Genomic DNA, 16,118 nt, shown 5'->3' with positions numbered 1-16,118 from the left:
TGCTCAGCTCGCGTACGTGTATAACATCTATTTCTTCTCCTCGGGCGGAGGTGGCGGAGGAGGCACGGGCTTGAGCTCGTCCGGTCGTTTCGGAGCAGTGCCATCGCCGACCTGCTCCCAAGGCGAGAGCGCGTCGAAGTTCCTGCCGGAAGCAGAAGCGGAGGTTCAGCCTGTGACCACCTGATAGACACGAACGTGAAGCACGCACCGGAAAGCTTGAGTGAGCTGAAGGGGCTCGTAAACGACGCGCTTCCGCTCCTCGTCGTAGCGTACCTCAGTATAACCCTGTTCCGACAGATGAAGCATCAGTTGATGCGGTCTTCAAGGAGCCGTTCCCACATAGAGGCAAAAATAACCGGAAGATAGACCGTACCGTCAGTGGGAAGTCCTTGCGGAGCGGATGTCCCTCGAAGCCTGGTGAAAGGGACGACGAATGTAGTCAGATGAGAGCGGCGCATAGAGTAGCTGCTCGCTTCCGTTCACATACCGTAATCGGTGAGGATGCGGCGGCTGCGGTGATGCAGGCCATTTGTCAGGCAACATGTATGCGGCAAAGACGAGGATCAAAACGCACAGGTCAGGGTGATCCTTGAAGAATACGCCATACAGGTCCCAAACCTCCCGCTCGTACCTGCACGAGGCGGCCAGACGTCAATTATCGTCGCAAAGAAGCGTACGTCCGCAGTTCGCGGTCCAACGCGGAGCGCACAGATGTCAGAGAGATAACGTACCAATCCGCACCCCTGAAAACAGAAACCGCGCTGGGGACTGCATCCACCTCGCTGGCGTAGGTCTTCACCCGGATGCGGCCGCCAAACTTCACGCTGAGGAGGTGGTAGACGACCTCGAAGCGCTGGTCACGCTCGGGGTAGTCGGCTCCGCTGATATCCATACACGCCTTGAACTGGCATTGCGAGTGGTCACGGAGGAAGGTGAGGACGGGGACCACGCCAGAGGGAGAGATGTAGAGCGTGAGCTCGTCCTTTAGGACAGAGAACTGCTGGATATATTTCGGGAGGCACTGAATGAGGTAGGAACCGTAGGTGTGCAGTTTCTCCGTCGTCTCAGCGTATTTGGTGACGGTCGGATTGGGAGAGGTTGGCTCCGTGAAGGGGGACGTGGAGGCTGCGCGTGGCGGGGGTCGGTTGGCCTTGAGTAGGAATGTGTGGTGGTGACGAAATGCATACCTTTGTGCGGTTTGGACGAATGAAGAGACCGGCTCAGCTGCACTGCGCACGCCGCCATCGGACGAGTCGTGGCATGGCGAAGGAGCTGGCCCGTGGTGCGAGCCAGCCGGAGAGACATGATGGTCGACGTCGAGGATGAGCGGAACGAACGGCTTGTTCATGACCTTGACGCGCCGCGCTACACGGGCGTCTGTGCTGCAGCCACACTCGCTTCCAACCACATCCTCAACGCAATGTCTTCAGTGACCAACGGCGACGCGCAGCCCTCAATTATCTTCGACTCTCTGCCGTACTATGACAATGAGCTGGAGCAGTACCCCATCTTGAAGGAGAAAGTCGAGAAGGAGCTGGCGCGGGAAGGCAAGCCGCCGCAAACGCTGCATCCGAAGGTGCCGCCGGAACCGACATTGTTTGCTGTTCGTGCGCAATGTTCACTGGGTGTGTGATGTCGGCGATCGTGGATTGACGTTCTGGCCAGAATTACCCCTTGTTGCAGGCTGAGCTTGAGCGGATATCAAATCACCGCTTGCTACCACCTCTCGACACCACGCGGTACCAACTGCCTGGGCCCACGAACCTGGAGAGTGAGGAGGAGTGGCAGGAAGCTCTTGATAACGCCAAGGCACAACTTGAGCACCAAAAGCTACGGTGAGACAGCCGACATGGCTCATGCACGCGTAAGCTAATGAGGACGTTGTCAGGCACAGCAACCTCGCACTGCTGCAGCAGTACGGGGCTAATGCGTGGCGGATACAAAATTATGTGAACGAGGCGACGGCGACGAACATTGAACGGACACTGGAAGAGCTGAAGAACTTGACGGTGGAGGTGAACAGGGAGCGGAAGAACTACCAGGTGCGTGAGCCGCAGGGACGCTCCCGGGATGCCATATTGAACGAGCGTTCGGAGTGTAGACGCGGCTGGGAAGACAGCTGACTTCGCTCGAGACTCGGTGGACGGAACTTATCTCGAGCATTCTCCAGATCGAGCTCGCAAACGTGGCGCTCGAGGCCGAGATCGACCAGCTCAACCAGAGGGAGGTCGATCTCGCCGCCGCCCTCTGATCCGTCCTTCACATCCCCCGTTTGCTGCCTGTCACCCCCTGCTTTCCGAGTGGAACGTCCGGGTGTGCGATCTCTGCCGAGAGGGAACCGGCCGATAGATTAGTGATATTAGCGTTGAGATCCGCACGAGCATGACATCTAGCATTACAAGGGATACCCGTCCCCTGGGGCTGCACCGTACATGTATAACATAGTCCATGATGATAATAGTACATCCTCCGTCGGTACCGCGATGTACGTGTGTCGCCGTGGCATGCGTCAGTTTGTCGTCTTTCCAGCCATGGAAGCGCGTTATGTGAAGCATCCCCGGTGCTCGACGGGTGGTAATGCGCACGGCCACGCCCCACTGTCGATGATCCCCTCCCAAATCTGCTCGCACGAACGGAAGAGGTCGAGAGCTGCTCGGGCCCGCTCCACCTGCTCGACACCCAGTCAGCATCGGCCCTGCGCCGCCCTCGTCCAAGTAGCGTGTCTCACTGGTATGTCCCCATGCTGCCCGATGTTCCTCCCCATAAACTGCTGCACCAGCGTCGTCAACGGGACCATGGCGCCCGGCCTATAGCCTAGTGTCCGTCGGAAGGACATGAAGAGAGCGGTGTCGCGGGTGTTGATGGCGGGGTGTGCGAGGCCCATTACCTGCGATCGAGCGGTTGTAAACACGCCAGGAGCTGGCAGAGGGTCGACTGCGACGTACCGAGAGGAACTCCCATAACGCGTAGCCTACCAGAATTTTATCCCGGATGATAGAAGCCACCTGACGCTGGACGTCGATGAAGACGGGCGCTGGAACACGGTTCTGCATCAGAGTCCACTCCCTTTCGATCGCCACTGTGAAGGGCCAGGTGCCCAGAGCGGGGAGGATCGTACCGTCTGCTAGATGGTGGGCCTGCAGCCCCGTCTCCGACGTTCTGTAGTCACAGACCGGCTGTCTTTGGGGGCGCGGGCGTTCAGTGTGCAGCTCGGAGGAGTACGAGTCCAGGTGTGGCTCACGTCGGGCGCACAAAGGTGTCGAGCAGGACGCGGCCTCTGTAGTCGGTCAGTGTAACGCGGCTATGTGGCGGGCATCAGCCCGTGAGCTAAGTTCTTGTGACAGGGTAAGGCACGGGGACACCCACGCCACCATGGGTAATCTCGACACTATCCCGTAGAAGACGTATTGGGCTTGTGCGGCGACGTATCTGACGAGACGACGGTGAGTCCTCCGAGCACATCAGTCGGTGTCTTCTTGGGCCACATACTTGTCCGGGGGGAAGAACTTGGGCCGTCGGGGGGTCGTCTCTGGGTGGGGGACGGAGGGTGTGGGGTAGACTGGGGTGTTGGGAGAGGAGGTCATGCCTAGCGCCAACAGAGGAAGCTGAAACAGACATGAGCCGTGCAGTGGGTGAAGCGCCATGGGCCCCAAACTTGCAGAGGACGGTCGGCATATAGCGCCGCCTTTTCTATCGAACCGCCGAGGGCCATTGTCAGCGGGACTGGCCACGTCCCCCCTCCGTCATTAGGCGCAGACGCGCGGGTGGTCATGGACGGGTCCTATGCATGCCCCGTGTAGGACGCCAGGGAGGCTTACGGCTGCGGCAAAAGGTATGCCTACATGAGCGGGATCAGACTGCTCCAGACGCGACAGGGACCGAGGAAGGGGGGCGGTTGGACGAGAGGCGACAGGTCGGATGCGACACGATTGGTCCGATGGGCTGTGGCCATCTCGGAACACGCGTTGGCGGCAGAGAACGCTGGAAAAGAGTGATATCAAGGGCCAGGACAATCACGGAAGAACGTCTCTGACGCTCTCGATCGACCGCCTTCCCTGGCACTACAACGCACGCGGGAGACGCTCCCGTACGATGGCATTCCAAGAAGCGTCAGAAGCGGTGCAAGCCTCCTTTGTCGATGGATCATGGAGCCGCGCAAATTTCTTTCGCCAGGTTCGCCCAGCGCTGGCTCCGTGCCATCGGGCTTCTATCAAAGGCCCTGCTCCATACGCCCAGCGGTCCCTAGTCGGGGAAGCACGCCTGGCGACGCTTCCGTGTACAAATCAGTCAAAATAGCTCTCAATGGCCAAAGCTGTGCTTACTATTAACACAGTTCTAGTGCCCAGCCAGGCCGTTGACAGCCTCCGAGTTCCTCGCAGTGCTATCTCAGCCCAGCAGCTGCACGCGCCAAGGGCCGGGGATTGTTGCGATCCGTCAACATGGCCGGGGTGCGGGGTACGCTGGATGACCCGAATCCGAAGCTCCACGCTTCTTTCGCAGGCCTTGTTGGCAGTCAGATGGTGAGCTTCGACGACCGGTCTCGAGCAATTTGCCTAAAAGCACCTTGCTGAAACTCGGTGGAGGCAGGGGCAGCGAGGCAGGATGCTCAAGAGGACCCGTGCGGTCTGTAAGGCCTTGCGGACCCTGTATGACCGTCCAACTTGCGCCGCTGAGTGGCAGAGGCCCAGGTACCGTCGGTTGCGTTGTGGCGGGTCTCGGACGTTACGGAGGACGACTGTTGCCCAAAGAGGCAAGTCGGGCGCTTGCGGCAGTGCCAACGGACGGGGTATGGTTCGGTCGAACGTACTTAGTTACTAGAACGAGTATCCCCCAAGGCACATAGCACAGACAGACGTCGCGGGACGCGATCGAGATGACCGCCTGGATCTGCACGCGAATCTCCCTCTCGGACCAATCTAACCGAAACACGGCTGGCGAACCACCACCGTCTGCGTCGCCGGTCTCTACATTCCTCTAGTACAGCGCATTCGCCTTCTCCGCTTCTACCCTACCTTCTGCCTATCCACCATACCGTTGCGTGAGACGCTCCAACCGCGCGCCGCGTTATCGACCTTCCATTGAACGCCGAATTCAGACGACATTTCTCTCGTCTTCCTTGGAAGCATCTGTGGGTGCCGTCGGCGAGCGTACATCTGCCTGGACGGCAAGTCGCGCCCCCTCCTTGAGCGCTACGTCGGCCTGCTCGAAGCTGCCCATTCCCTCAAGGCCCCACCGTCCCATCATCGCCTTGTCTTCGTCCCACGGCGAACCTATTTGAGGGCTGGCATTGAGCGCCCACGTCACGGAACTTGTTCGACATTGACACACTCACAGGGCGTGGTCAACATCTGCTCCCCCGTGAATACCGCATTGGCGCCAGCCATGAAGCACATGGCCTGCTGTGTCTCGTCCAGCGTCTGCCTCCCAGCCGCAAGACGTATGATCGTTCGTGGCAACACGATGCGGGCGGTAGAAATGGTCCGAAGAATGGTCTGGTACGGCACAGGCTGCGTTATCAGCGCATGTCAGTCCGTGTTCTGCGCGCATGACATACACCGCTCACCTCGTTGTTCTCGAGCGGCGTACCCTTGATAGGCACCAGCGCATTTACCGGGAACGACTCCGGGTGCTCTGGCATGCTGAATGCTCGGTGAGCGTGGCAACGCCAAGATTCCGCAGGGTTAATGAGGACCCTTACTTCGCCACCTCCCAAATCAGACCCACGCGGTCCTTGTCCGTCTCTCCTAGGCCCAGGATGCCACCTGAGCAAACGCTGATGCCGGCGTCGCGGACAGCAGAAATAGTGTCTAGACGCTCATCGTAGGAACGCGTGGTGATCACCTGAAACGAAATGATCGTCCAACCCTTTTCGGCAGAGCACTGATGAGCCGCGATGACTTGCCTCTGGATAATACTCCCGAGATGTGTCCAAATTGTGGTTGTACGCAGTAAGACCGCTGTGATATCAAGTGTTTATGTTACTTTGACACAGACGTGAGGCGAAACGACAGGTGGTGCCTACGCTTCTTTCAGCTGTCTCGCCTGCTCGGGGCTCAACATCCCCAGAGTGGTACATACTTCCATGCCCATCCCCCGAATCTCGCGCACCATGGTCAGGATGCGCTCGAACCCGCGCTTCCGGCCGGACAGGTCGCGCCAGGCGGCGCCCATGCAGAATCGGGTGCTGCCGTTCTCCTTGGCTTTACGTGCGGCTTCCAAGACGGGCTCGATGTCCACCAGGCGAGACGCCTTGGTGGGCGTCGAGTAGCGCGAGGATTGGGAACAGTATGAGCCTGCCGCCGGAGATTGAGCGAACGGACGCTTCGTGTCGTGAAGCCGACCTACAGTCCTCAGAGCAGCCGCCGGCTGTTGCGACATGCGTTTCTAGTGAACAACGGGATGTGCGCGTTATAACGTGCTGCCACTTACTCTTAATGTTCATCAGCGTGCATAGCTGAATCTTACTCGGATCGTGGTGCTCCCGATGTATGGAAGCGGCGCGGAATACGAGATCGAGCAACGGCGAGTCATATATCTTCTGGATGTCTTGCTTGGACCAGGAATGACGCGTTGGCGATGGCGTGGGTGAAGCGACATGCGTTGCGAGTGCACGCCGAAGGTGCGCAGAGAGGCGTACGGTAGGACCTGGTCGGAACATAGTACGAGATGGTAGGCGAAGCAAAGAGAGCACTGTTACTTGTCCGTTAGGGACAAGTGCAGCGAAGGAAAGCAAGGCGATAGTTCCGGTGGGGATTGAGCGGACGTACTGAAAATTCGGGCCTCAGAACGGTTGGGGAATGCCCTGGGGCAACGATCCGCCAGAATGTTATCTCAGATCCATTATCTACCCGACTCTCACGTGACTCGCCTTTTCGAGCCACTAGCGACAGGCGATTTCCAACAGTCACACAGGCTGCAAAGCTGCCCCTTCCAGTAACCCTCGTCATTTTCTTCAGCACTGACACTTTCTCCATCTCACTTGAGGAGGTCAAAGCAGATAATACCGCCTTTGCATCCTTGACGCCGTCCCTTTGAGCACCTACTTCCCAGAACTACCTGTTTCCGTACCAGTAGCTTACTACATCGTTCTTGCGCGACAATGTCGTACAACGGGCGCGATTTAGCGCTTTTTGTCAACACTAAAGGCCCCCCTACCCCCGAGTCATTGTACATTGCGACGTGCAGCAGGATCAACTGTTATCTTGGACACCTCTGCTTGCGCTTGTGGCATAGAAGCGAGGAAGCGCTCAAAGTCTCCCGGCAAGCTCCCATGGCAATATGGCATGTTACGAGAGCAGTTTTCTAGACTATGTACAGGGAAATAACTAGGTCGAGAGCTTTTGGTGAGTAATGACCGCTCAGTTTCGAGCTCTTCACACGCTGTCTTGAACGGTACAGGCTTGCTCAATTTTGCCAGGTTTGACATCGTAGAGACGCGCCGGAAGCTTTGGTGGATATATACTGATGTGGAGCGATAAACCTCGAGAGCCGCCGGAGGTGACATCCCCTGCCATTAATTCCTTGCGGCAAGTAGGCGGGACGGTGATTTCGCGGCAGGGCCGAAGGAATTTGTGGGGCAAGACTGACCCTAGGCCATACAGACGGCCCTTGGATCGCAGAGACGGTGATTCGTTCCTTACTACTCCCCGAGGTCAGCGGTCAATGACAGCCATGGTGTTGGGTGAGGTATCGAGGAGAACGTCACTGTCGGATGCGCCAGGATATCGGGTTTGAATCTAAAGATCTGCGTCAAAGATGACGTTTGAACCACTCTCACTCCTTGATACAAGGCGTTTTTGATTACGGCTGGAACACAGTGATAAGTTATAATGACAACGACGACAGACTAAGCTTGCACACGTTTCCAGGAGCAGACATATTCCCAGGGACAACTAGCTATAGTACAGGATGGTTATACGCTCTAATGTTCGTGAAGTAATGACGATATATATGCTAGGCGGAACAACATCATAGTCCGAGGTGTACCGTCCGTATGAAGGTATGTGTAATTTGAGATGTTCGGACACTACAAGCGTCACCGACATCTCCCGTCAGATTCGGGCACGATGCATCGAACAGAAGACCATACACTCACTTTAGACGAAACTACGCCTTTCCTGCGGCTATGGTGCGCTGGCCATTAAGATGCCTGCGGCTCGTCTGCGCGTAGTCGTGCACTTGGATGCCTAGCGGAGCGTTGATGAGCTCGCCTGTCCAACCACGAGTCATGAAGTCTACGTACCTCGCGGCCTCGCAGCCGTCTCTGAATCCCGCGATGCAGAGCGAGATCTGTCCTGCTGCTGAGATGGTGGGCCTGAGCTCTCACTGCTATCCCCATCCTCGATGGAGTGGCGAACCGAGTCCCATTGTCGAAGGGTATATGCAGCAAGCTCCTGCGAATAACGGGCTTTCTTCGCTTCAATGGAATGAGGATCGTGGTATGCGGTCATGATGTATGCGCTATTGTGTAGAGCAGAGAGTGGGCAAGAGGCGATGGACAGACGCGAAAGAATGAGGTCGAGTGGCTGCGAAAGGGGAGAGAAAAAAGAACAAACTAAGGGTGGTTGCTGGTATGGTTTCTTCGGAAGAATGTGGCACTTATACATGAGTTCTCCCCATGATGCCGACTGGCCACGGAGGCTCCCTCGAATCCACAGCGTGCACCACTCAACGGGCGATGCGGGCCATGACGACATACCCCCAGTTAGGCAACTCCTCAAGTTCGAGTGGTTTGGGCGTCTTCCATCGGGATGTCACACTCTCCGCCACCCCCGCACGTTCGAGTGTGTCCCGGTTTTGATTTTCGATTAGGGTGCACACGAGGTCACTGTATTGCCATGCTGCATACTCGCCGAGTCAACGCGAGTGCAGCAGCCCTTCTGTCCCACTGTGACAAGGAAATCGACGGAGTGGATGCCCCGGCGGGGGCAGTGAGCACAGACCATTGGTCCTCATCAGTGCTCCGACACCAACCCCGGGCCCCACTGTGACTCCGGTCTCGCCTATTCGAGCGGGACTAACACCGACGTGAGTTGATCGGCGCCAAACTCTCCGGCCTGTGGACCTGTTGAATCCAGCAGAGTGCCAGCATATTGGGAAATTCGTCGCATTCCAGACTATCGCTCCTCCACTTGTCTCGACGTTTGACGTCACGCGCTCGTAACAATCGGTGCGATTGAGACCACTTCGAAGCACTTTATCGTCTTGTCTCGAGGATACACACGCAGGGGACGCGGAGTTGTGTTGAGGTTCCCAGACCAAAATCGGCTTGTTATATACTACAGCGAGAGCTATGGCCACATAAAGATACGAATATACAATGAAGGTGAATGTTCCAGACCTGTGCAAGTGCAAATGAAGGTGAAGATGTGCTATGAAGACAGAAAGATATGCGGAGCCGTAGGAATTACAAAGTGCCTAGCTAGTGATATAGTTACCGAGAGTCCAGATTGTTCGACACAGGATGGAGTTCATGCTACACATTCGACCAGAACAGTGGAGAGCGGAGAAGCGGAGACGAATAGGGCGCTGAAGCGCGCGATGATGTAGGATAGGGTATGTGGGCGATCTTGATGCTTTTCGTGGATTTTCGTGTAAAGGGCATCTTGGCACGGCCGAGGCGCGCCAGAGTCGTGGATCTCGTCCAGAGCAAAGGTTCGGAAGCAGAAGGAAAGATGGTCACGCTTAGGCGCGAGTGGAGGAGCGCCAGTTCGTGCTCTGGAAGTTGGAGCCGCTAGCCTTCTTAGGCGCAACAGCAGGAGCCGGTTTCGCCTTGGGAGTAGGGCCGCCGCCGAGCATAACGCCGCCGGTGAGCACGGTCGTCTTGCCGCCGTCGTAGTTGGTGACCTGGTTCTTAGAGGAGTCGACAAAGACGCGCGCCTGGCGGGCACGCTCGCGGCGAGACAGCTTGGGCTTGGGCTTCTCGTCCGAGGGCGAGAGAGCGCAAGACGACTGGGAGATGGTCGAAGAAGAGCCGTAAGAGTCGCCGCTCTCGACGGACGAGAAGGTGAAGCCGGAGCTCGAGCTGGAAGAGCTCGAGCGCGAATGCGAAGAGAGGGTGGAAACGGTAGACATGGGAGAGGACGTGATGTCGCGTGCCGGGGCAGGGATGGAGGGGAACTCGCAGAGAATGGGCGTGAGCCAAGTGGGCTCGCGGATCTCGTCGGCGATCAAGGCAAAGAGCTCCTCGTCGTCCTGGTCGACCTCGAGCAGCTGTTGAGCGTAGGTCTTGGTGGGCTTGCATGCAGCGCGGGCAGCAGCCTGAGCCTTAAGTTCGGCCTCAAGACGCGCCTCCTTGTCCGCAGCGGCCCTCTTTTGCTCGATCATGTCGATGGTGTCCTCGGACCAGATCGTGAAGAACTTGCCGACCTTGCCCGAGTCCCAGCTTCCGAAGCGGACAGAGACGCAGCCGGGATCGATGAAGAGATCGAACTCCACGTTGCCAAGGAGTGCAATCCACTCGGACCACTGAACGCCAGCGGACTTGCAAGCGTTGTAGATGGTGCGAGGAGGGAGGCCGTTGGGAGTGAGAGTGAGGCAGCGGCGCCCAGAGCCACGGAGAGGCTCGCTCGGGCTCCACGATGGGGAGAACTGCGCAGTAAGATTGGCCTCGAGTGCGAGCTGCAGCTTGATGATGGTCACCGCGGAGTAACGAGCGATAAGGGGGCGAGTGAGGTAGGTGATAGCCTGGGCGAGAGCAACAGAGAGCGAACCGAAGGCAACGTTGGAAGACGACATGATGATGATGAGAAGTGACGTGATTAAAGGATCGGTATGTGCTGAGGCCGTGGACTGCAATAATAGTCGTTGAAGATGGGATCGACCTGCGATACGAATGCGCGGTAGTGGGCTCGCTGAATGAGATGCGAAGAGGACGGAGATGATGCTGCGTAGGAAACGAGCGAAAATGGCCGTAGCAGAGACTGAGTCGACAAACGACTTATAACAGGAGTCTAGAAGCTGGGTCAGTGTAAGGGACAATGCGTGAACTAGAGACTACTGACCTAACAGGAGCCGGTCTGGAAGGGAACGTCAGTATGAGGGAGGCTGAGTGGAACTAAGTCCGGGGTGAGGAGACACTAACCGGATTGAACGGCAGCTCTTATAGTCATGGTAAGTGATACAAGCGCGTCTGCGTAAACAATGGGCACCAGTATTGCCTGAAGAACGCGGGCTCGGTAACGAAGCGAGAACAAAAGGCGGAGGCTTCAACAAAAGCATTCTTCAACGGTTGCCTAATCGGGGCACAACGCTCAAGTGCTTCCGCGCCTCATGCGACACGTGGGGGCGCCCGCCGCCCAACCTCCCCAGGCTGCAAGCAGAACAATAGCAACTCCCGGAATTGTCCCTCAATTTACGTCCAACACAGCCGCATTCATTGTCCTACGCCATTCCGCCGACAGTTCCCTGTCTGCAGTGTTTGCTTGAGCTCCGCGAAGCTGATGCGACTTGTTTGCACACGTACACATACAATAGAGCTCGGATGTAGATGCGAGTTGAGACCTTCTATTACTACTCTTCCGACGTCTTATACACCCTTCCATCGCAAATGCCCGAGCATGGAGTGAAGATCGGAGAGTAGCAAACACGCCGAGGGCAGGACCCCACCAAACTGCCGATGTACACTTGATAGATGATCCGTCGGCGTATCATCGTGCTCCTCCCTGTCTTCGCCTTGTGAACGAGATGCCCCCGCATCGCAGCTTGATGCCACCTCGCCTCAGCTCCAGGATATTCTGCTCGCGCGACCGAGCCGATGGCACCAGCAGAGCCCGGCTTAAACTCACGACGACAGAGGGCACGACAGATAAAGGGGTAGAACTGTTGCAGAAGCAACATTGGAGGCACGTAGCGCTATGCAACGAGAGGGAGCCATATTGGGAAAAGGCGTCGAGTCGGGTCGGGCAAGGCAAGTAGCGCCGGTTCAGCCACCCGGAAGCGAAAATTGAAGCCCCGACTTGTAGTCATCCCAATCCACCGAACCTTATTTTGACCTCTTATCCACGCAGGTCGACCCTCGGCGTCGCGCACAAAAGTCCTCTCGTCCTCCGTCCCTAGCCGCAAGCTCTTCAGGCCCTCTTCCCCCTAGTCAAAATGGTGAGTTCCGTGGGCCATCTTGCCTCGTCTGTGCGGCACAAGAGGCCAAATTGCTCATGGTCTGACCCCTCGTTGATCAGCCTCTTGCCATCGACCTACTCAACCCCACGCCCGAGCACGAGAAGCGCAGCCACAAGCTGAAGCGGCTTGTGCAGTCCCCAAATTCCTACTTCATGGATGTGAAGTGCCCTGGTACGTAGCCATGCCTTTTTGCGCTCGGCCGTATTGATCCTCACGGGCATCTGCAATCTAACAGGCTGCTTCGCTATCACGACTGTCTTCTCGCACGCGCAGACCGTTGTCCTCTGCGCTGCATGCGGCAGCGTTCTCTGCCAGCCCACCGGTGGTAAGGCAAGACTGACGGAGGGTACGTTTGCTCGTCGACATGGGTCCCCTATCGGATGCTGATGTCTCCATGCCACATAGGGAGCTCGTACCGCCGGAAGAACTGAGGTCTTCCTTGCGTTCTGCGTTTTCTCGTCCTGTCGCTTTCCGTGCAGTTACCTACCCGCACGGATCATTGCATCGATATCTCATCACGCTTTCTGTCACGCTCGAAAAGCTTTTCGCCGCGGGTAGTGTATTCATACGCAATCTATTACCTCACTTATCTCCCGCAAATGCCTCTCTCGTGGGGCGAGTCTCATGCTCTACGGCGAGTGTTCCATCATTGAATGCCTGTCGCAGTGCTATCGTTGTGTCGGCTCTACACCTTGTATGTCAAGTATACGCAAAGCCACATGTACGTGAACATTGACGGGGAAGTAGCATTAAGAGTGTGAGAGATTAGGTTACAGGGTATTGAGTAGTTTCAGTAGATGTCTAGAGCTTGGAAGACGGGATGTCGACTCGCATGAGACCCTCCTGATTGCATATTGCTACGAGAGTGCCACTAGGGGTATACATCTGCGAAAGATGCAGAAGTAAGCAGAAATGACGAACTATCGAATAGTTGGCACTTACCCGACCATGTACCGACCCACGCCCACTAGCAGCTCGTTCGCTGATGACCTGGTCTGGATTGAGGGCAAGGGCAGAGATCTCTGGACGTACTACTTACCACATACAAAATCCAGTCTCCACAGTCGAAGTCGTCACTGCTTGACGTGAGCCATGATAATCCATATGCCAGTGCTGTAGATGCTTACTCGTAGAAGGTAATGTTATGATCGAGAGAAGTCTGACACATGTATCAACTCAGGATCTAGTTGTCCAAGGACGTGGACGCATACCTGCATAACGACCTTCGCGTCGGAATCGTAGCCGCGGTGAAGGATAGCAAGCGTACGACGGATGCCGGACATACTAAAGGAATGTCAGGGCCCTCCTCTTGAAACACAGAGTGTGCCTACTCACAACTGGGAATCCGAGATATAACTTAGGATGCACTGCGGCACCAGGTGAACAGAAGTCGAACAAGAGGTAGAGGACTGCATACCTTCTGGAAGGCGGGATCATAGCGCCTTGGTGTGTTCCTCGCCTTGTACCAGTACATGAATATAGGTGTTCCGTCTGTGGGTTCTCGCACCCCAGCGATCTTGGCCTCGATGGGGCTACGCATCCGCTCCTAGGGACCAAGTCTAAGCCTCGTCGCGCGTCTCGCAGACCATGAACTTACTTCCAAGGTGATGCGCCATAGTTCCTTGACTTTCTCGTCTCTTGCTTGCCTGAAAGCCTTCTCGTAAAGCGATTCTATGCTGTCGCAAGCGTCCGGGGGGGGAACACCGAGAGGCATGGGGAACTGGAACGTCGGTTGCCGCGGCTCCGGGATCTGGAAGGAACACATCATAATGAAGACGGCCCGCCCACGCTGCACAGCGCGTACGCTCCGAGTGACGTAGGAGCGTCCGTCGCGAACGCGGTCGACATGGTAGACTATGGGGACGGCGGCAGAAGCACTGAGAAGAAAGTAGCACTGCAGGCCTAATGTAAGGAACAGCTCAGAGTCAATATGGAGGCCACTCACGTGAAGGGACTGGCCGTGTCGTGGACCAAAGAGTAGGTGAGGACGGTGAAAAGAAGGTCGTATGTCATGGACGTACGTGTAAGCTGTATGATGGATCTACACAACTGGTGGCCGCCACTAGTGATTGCGAGATGACTTGCCCACCGAACACACCCCTTGATCTGAACGGAAGGTACAATGTCCTCGACCTGAATAAGTTCACGTCCAGCTGCTCGACCTCCAAGGCCTCGGAGATATGTTCGTGTTCTGGTGAATCGACTGCGACCATTTGGGGCGAATACAAGTCAAGGATTGCGGCGGACCATAGACAAAGTCGATGAGTTCTTATATGTGTTGGTCGGCGACGGGGTTATAGTATTGCTGCATGTAGTGGGATTTGTGCTGTTGCGGTTGCCGGTAGAAAGTTGCCAGACGGTACTACCGCTTCCGGTGGATACATGAACCCGGCTAACATGCTACCGGATGCCGGAGCAGGAGCAAGATGGGCTCATTGGTAGTACTGGCAAGTCGTATCATCTTCAGTATGTTCGGGAATAGAGCATCGGGCCCATATGTAAGCGCAACATCATGGAAACGCATGGCAGTTCGAACTCATAAAAAGGAGACAAGGGGGGAATAGAATCATATGATAATCGGCATGGGTATCCGGAGGGTCAAAAGTGTTCCACGTCTCAATAGGGGCGGTCAGAGTGGACGATTCTGAGGTGATTCTGAGAGTGATTTTGGAGCGAGTCTGAGATTCTGAATCGCATCAAAATCGACCTATACTTTGACCACCCCATGTCGCAAAGCGATCAAAGGCACGTTCCTGGTACTGCGATCCTGCATTTCTAGGGCCGCTCAATTCTTGAGGACGCAGGACGCAGGACGCGTTCAGAGGCCATTGATGGAGGTGATGGGCTAAGCGAGACTAGCCGACAAGCTCGCCTTCGAAACCCCTCGAGCGACGATAACACTCCTCCCCCCTCACAAAGTGCCTCAAGGGTAGTGTCAATCGACGCGGAAAGCTTTCGTCTTCAACATACTCGCGGTTCATATTTTTATGTGAGGTTTGGGACACGACAGACCTCTTGGAAAACAACGGGCACGAGAAATGAGGTTGGTACCTTGCCGTATGCGGCAGGTTCGGCTAGCGCATCACATCCATCAAACGAGCTCTGAGTGCGTCCTGCGTCCTGCGTCCTCAAGAATTGAGCGGCCCTACGCGTTCAGAGGTGATGGGCTAAGCGAGACCAGCCGACATGCTCGCCTTCGATCGAAAACCCACGAGCGAGGCTGACGCTCCTCTCCCCTCACAAAGTGCCTTGAGGGTAGTGTCAATCGACGTGGAAGCTTTCGTATTCAACACATTCGCGATTCAGATATTTCTGTGAGCCTTTGGAAAACAACGGGCACGCCGCACGAGGAATGAGGTCGGTACCTTGCCGTATGCGGAAGATTCGGCGATACCATCAGTCGCCATCAATGGCCTCTCAACGCGTCCAGGACCATCAGATTGCCTCTCGTCACCCGCCAACAGGTCCTCCGCCTGCGTCGATCTGCTGAGAAGCTGTGCATGCGCATCACAGCTCGACAAGTGAGACTCCTTGGCTTGTGCTGCTGTGCTGCAGACCAGGACGGTCATCAGGTGTCATGGCATCGAAAGCGTCAGCCCACATGCGTCGTTCCCTCAAATAGCCACCTTCGATGCTTCTCTTCCTGTCCCCAGCTGCCGGCTCAGCCATTATTAGACCCGTTCTTGTATTTACGCCCCCTTTCCTTACGCCCGTTCCCTCCGCCGTACGTTCACAACCCACGACATGCGAGCAGCGTCATTCCTCCTGAGCGTAGCGGCCGCTATCGCTTCGGTCAAGGGTGCCATAATCCCACAGAGAAGGTGCGTACCATGTTACGGTTCTCATGTCCACTTACCCGGAGCGCCGTCCCGGGCTCCATCAACGCCTCGTGTACCTGCACCTTGCGCGGTTGCTGACCTTCCTGCGGCAGAGCGGACGTTTGCAACGGTCATGCAGAACTTTGCAATCGAAGCTATGGCAACGTGACGTTCCTTGGAGGT

At 56.4% G+C, this 16,118-nt stretch overlaps 8 protein-coding genes across 8 annotated transcripts in view; 2 read left to right on the top strand and 6 right to left on the bottom strand.

Annotated features, from left to right (window-relative positions):
- Window positions 1-27: 27 nt before the first annotated feature.
- On the bottom strand, window positions 28-1,305 carry DICSQDRAFT_47941 (F420H2 dehydrogenase; the record flags this gene model as incomplete). The annotated part of the gene is made up of 7 exons (XM_007359867.1): window positions 28-142; window positions 209-285; window positions 374-414; window positions 488-510; window positions 575-631; window positions 732-1,125; window positions 1,188-1,305. 7 exons carry the CDS (start codon window positions 1,303-1,305, stop codon window positions 28-30), a joined length of 825 nt encoding a protein of 274 aa, XP_007359929.1.
- Window positions 1,306-1,420: 115 nt separating this feature from the next.
- On the top strand, window positions 1,421-2,251 carry DICSQDRAFT_46986 (breast carcinoma amplified sequence 2; the record flags this gene model as incomplete). The annotated part of the gene is made up of 4 exons (XM_007359809.1): window positions 1,421-1,603; window positions 1,666-1,835; window positions 1,889-2,042; window positions 2,102-2,251. 4 exons carry the CDS (start codon window positions 1,421-1,423, stop codon window positions 2,249-2,251), a joined length of 657 nt encoding a protein of 218 aa, XP_007359871.1.
- Window positions 2,252-2,542: 291 nt separating this feature from the next.
- Window positions 2,543-3,300, bottom strand: DICSQDRAFT_45685 (uncharacterized protein; the record flags this gene model as incomplete). The annotated part of the gene is made up of 5 exons (XM_007359717.1): window positions 2,543-2,668; window positions 2,729-2,887; window positions 2,946-3,034; window positions 3,119-3,180; window positions 3,242-3,300. Coding segments are annotated over 5 exons (495 nt in total), but the record flags the coding sequence as incomplete, so codon positions are not given.
- A 1,611-nt stretch (window positions 3,301-4,911) lies between these two features.
- DICSQDRAFT_75191 (biotin synthase) lies at window positions 4,912-6,756 on the bottom strand. The gene is made up of 8 exons (XM_007359975.1): window positions 6,430-6,756; window positions 6,346-6,366; window positions 6,023-6,293; window positions 5,882-5,957; window positions 5,699-5,841; window positions 5,564-5,639; window positions 5,333-5,507; window positions 4,912-5,270 (listed from the first exon to the last, which is right to left on the bottom strand). Exons 1-8 carry the CDS (start codon window positions 6,656-6,658, stop codon window positions 5,092-5,094), a joined length of 1,170 nt encoding a protein of 389 aa, XP_007360037.1. The 5' UTR covers window positions 6,659-6,756; the 3' UTR covers window positions 4,912-5,091.
- A 1,350-nt stretch (window positions 6,757-8,106) lies between these two features.
- On the bottom strand, window positions 8,107-8,450 carry DICSQDRAFT_164317 (uncharacterized protein; the record flags this gene model as incomplete). Its single annotated transcript, XM_007359974.1, has 2 exons — window positions 8,107-8,186; window positions 8,243-8,450. 2 exons carry the CDS (start codon window positions 8,448-8,450, stop codon window positions 8,107-8,109), a joined length of 288 nt encoding a protein of 95 aa, XP_007360036.1.
- Window positions 8,451-8,847: 397 nt separating this feature from the next.
- DICSQDRAFT_75188 (uncharacterized protein) lies at window positions 8,848-11,057 on the bottom strand. The gene is made up of 2 exons (XM_007359973.1): window positions 11,004-11,057; window positions 8,848-10,952 (listed from the first exon to the last, which is right to left on the bottom strand). Exon 2 carries the CDS (start codon window positions 10,735-10,737, stop codon window positions 9,685-9,687), a length of 1,053 nt encoding a protein of 350 aa, XP_007360035.1. The 5' UTR covers window positions 10,738-10,952; window positions 11,004-11,057; the 3' UTR covers window positions 8,848-9,684.
- Window positions 11,058-12,093: 1,036 nt separating this feature from the next.
- Window positions 12,094-12,548, top strand: DICSQDRAFT_164315 (40S ribosomal protein S27; the record flags this gene model as incomplete). Its single annotated transcript, XM_007359972.1, has 4 exons — window positions 12,094-12,126; window positions 12,177-12,288; window positions 12,353-12,463; window positions 12,523-12,548. The coding sequence occupies 4 exons, from the start codon at window positions 12,094-12,096 to the stop codon at window positions 12,546-12,548; spliced, it is 282 nt and encodes a 93-aa protein (XP_007360034.1).
- A 370-nt stretch (window positions 12,549-12,918) lies between these two features.
- Window positions 12,919-16,118, bottom strand: part of DICSQDRAFT_47366 (DNA repair protein) — a gene marked incomplete at both ends in the record, with an annotated part of 7,654 nt that continues 4,454 nt past the window's right edge. Inside the window, 6 exons of the mRNA XM_007359827.1 lie at window positions 12,919-13,002; window positions 13,060-13,107; window positions 13,157-13,193; window positions 13,294-13,401; window positions 13,453-13,484; window positions 13,535-13,663. Of these exons, the coding sequence (XP_007359889.1) occupies window positions 12,919-13,002; window positions 13,060-13,107; window positions 13,157-13,193; window positions 13,294-13,401; window positions 13,453-13,484; window positions 13,535-13,663 (438 nt within the window). The remainder of the gene's footprint in view (window positions 13,003-13,059; window positions 13,108-13,156; window positions 13,194-13,293; window positions 13,402-13,452; window positions 13,485-13,534; window positions 13,664-16,118) is intronic.

Source organism: Dichomitus squalens (genome assembly GCF_000275845.1).
Source record: "Dichomitus squalens LYAD-421 SS1 unplaced genomic scaffold DICSQscaffold_1, whole genome shotgun sequence".
NCBI lineage: Eukaryota > Fungi > Basidiomycota > Agaricomycetes > Polyporales > Polyporaceae > Dichomitus > Dichomitus squalens.
The sequence above is the reverse complement of the archived record's forward strand: the minus strand, read 5'-3'. Positions and strand labels throughout refer to the sequence as shown.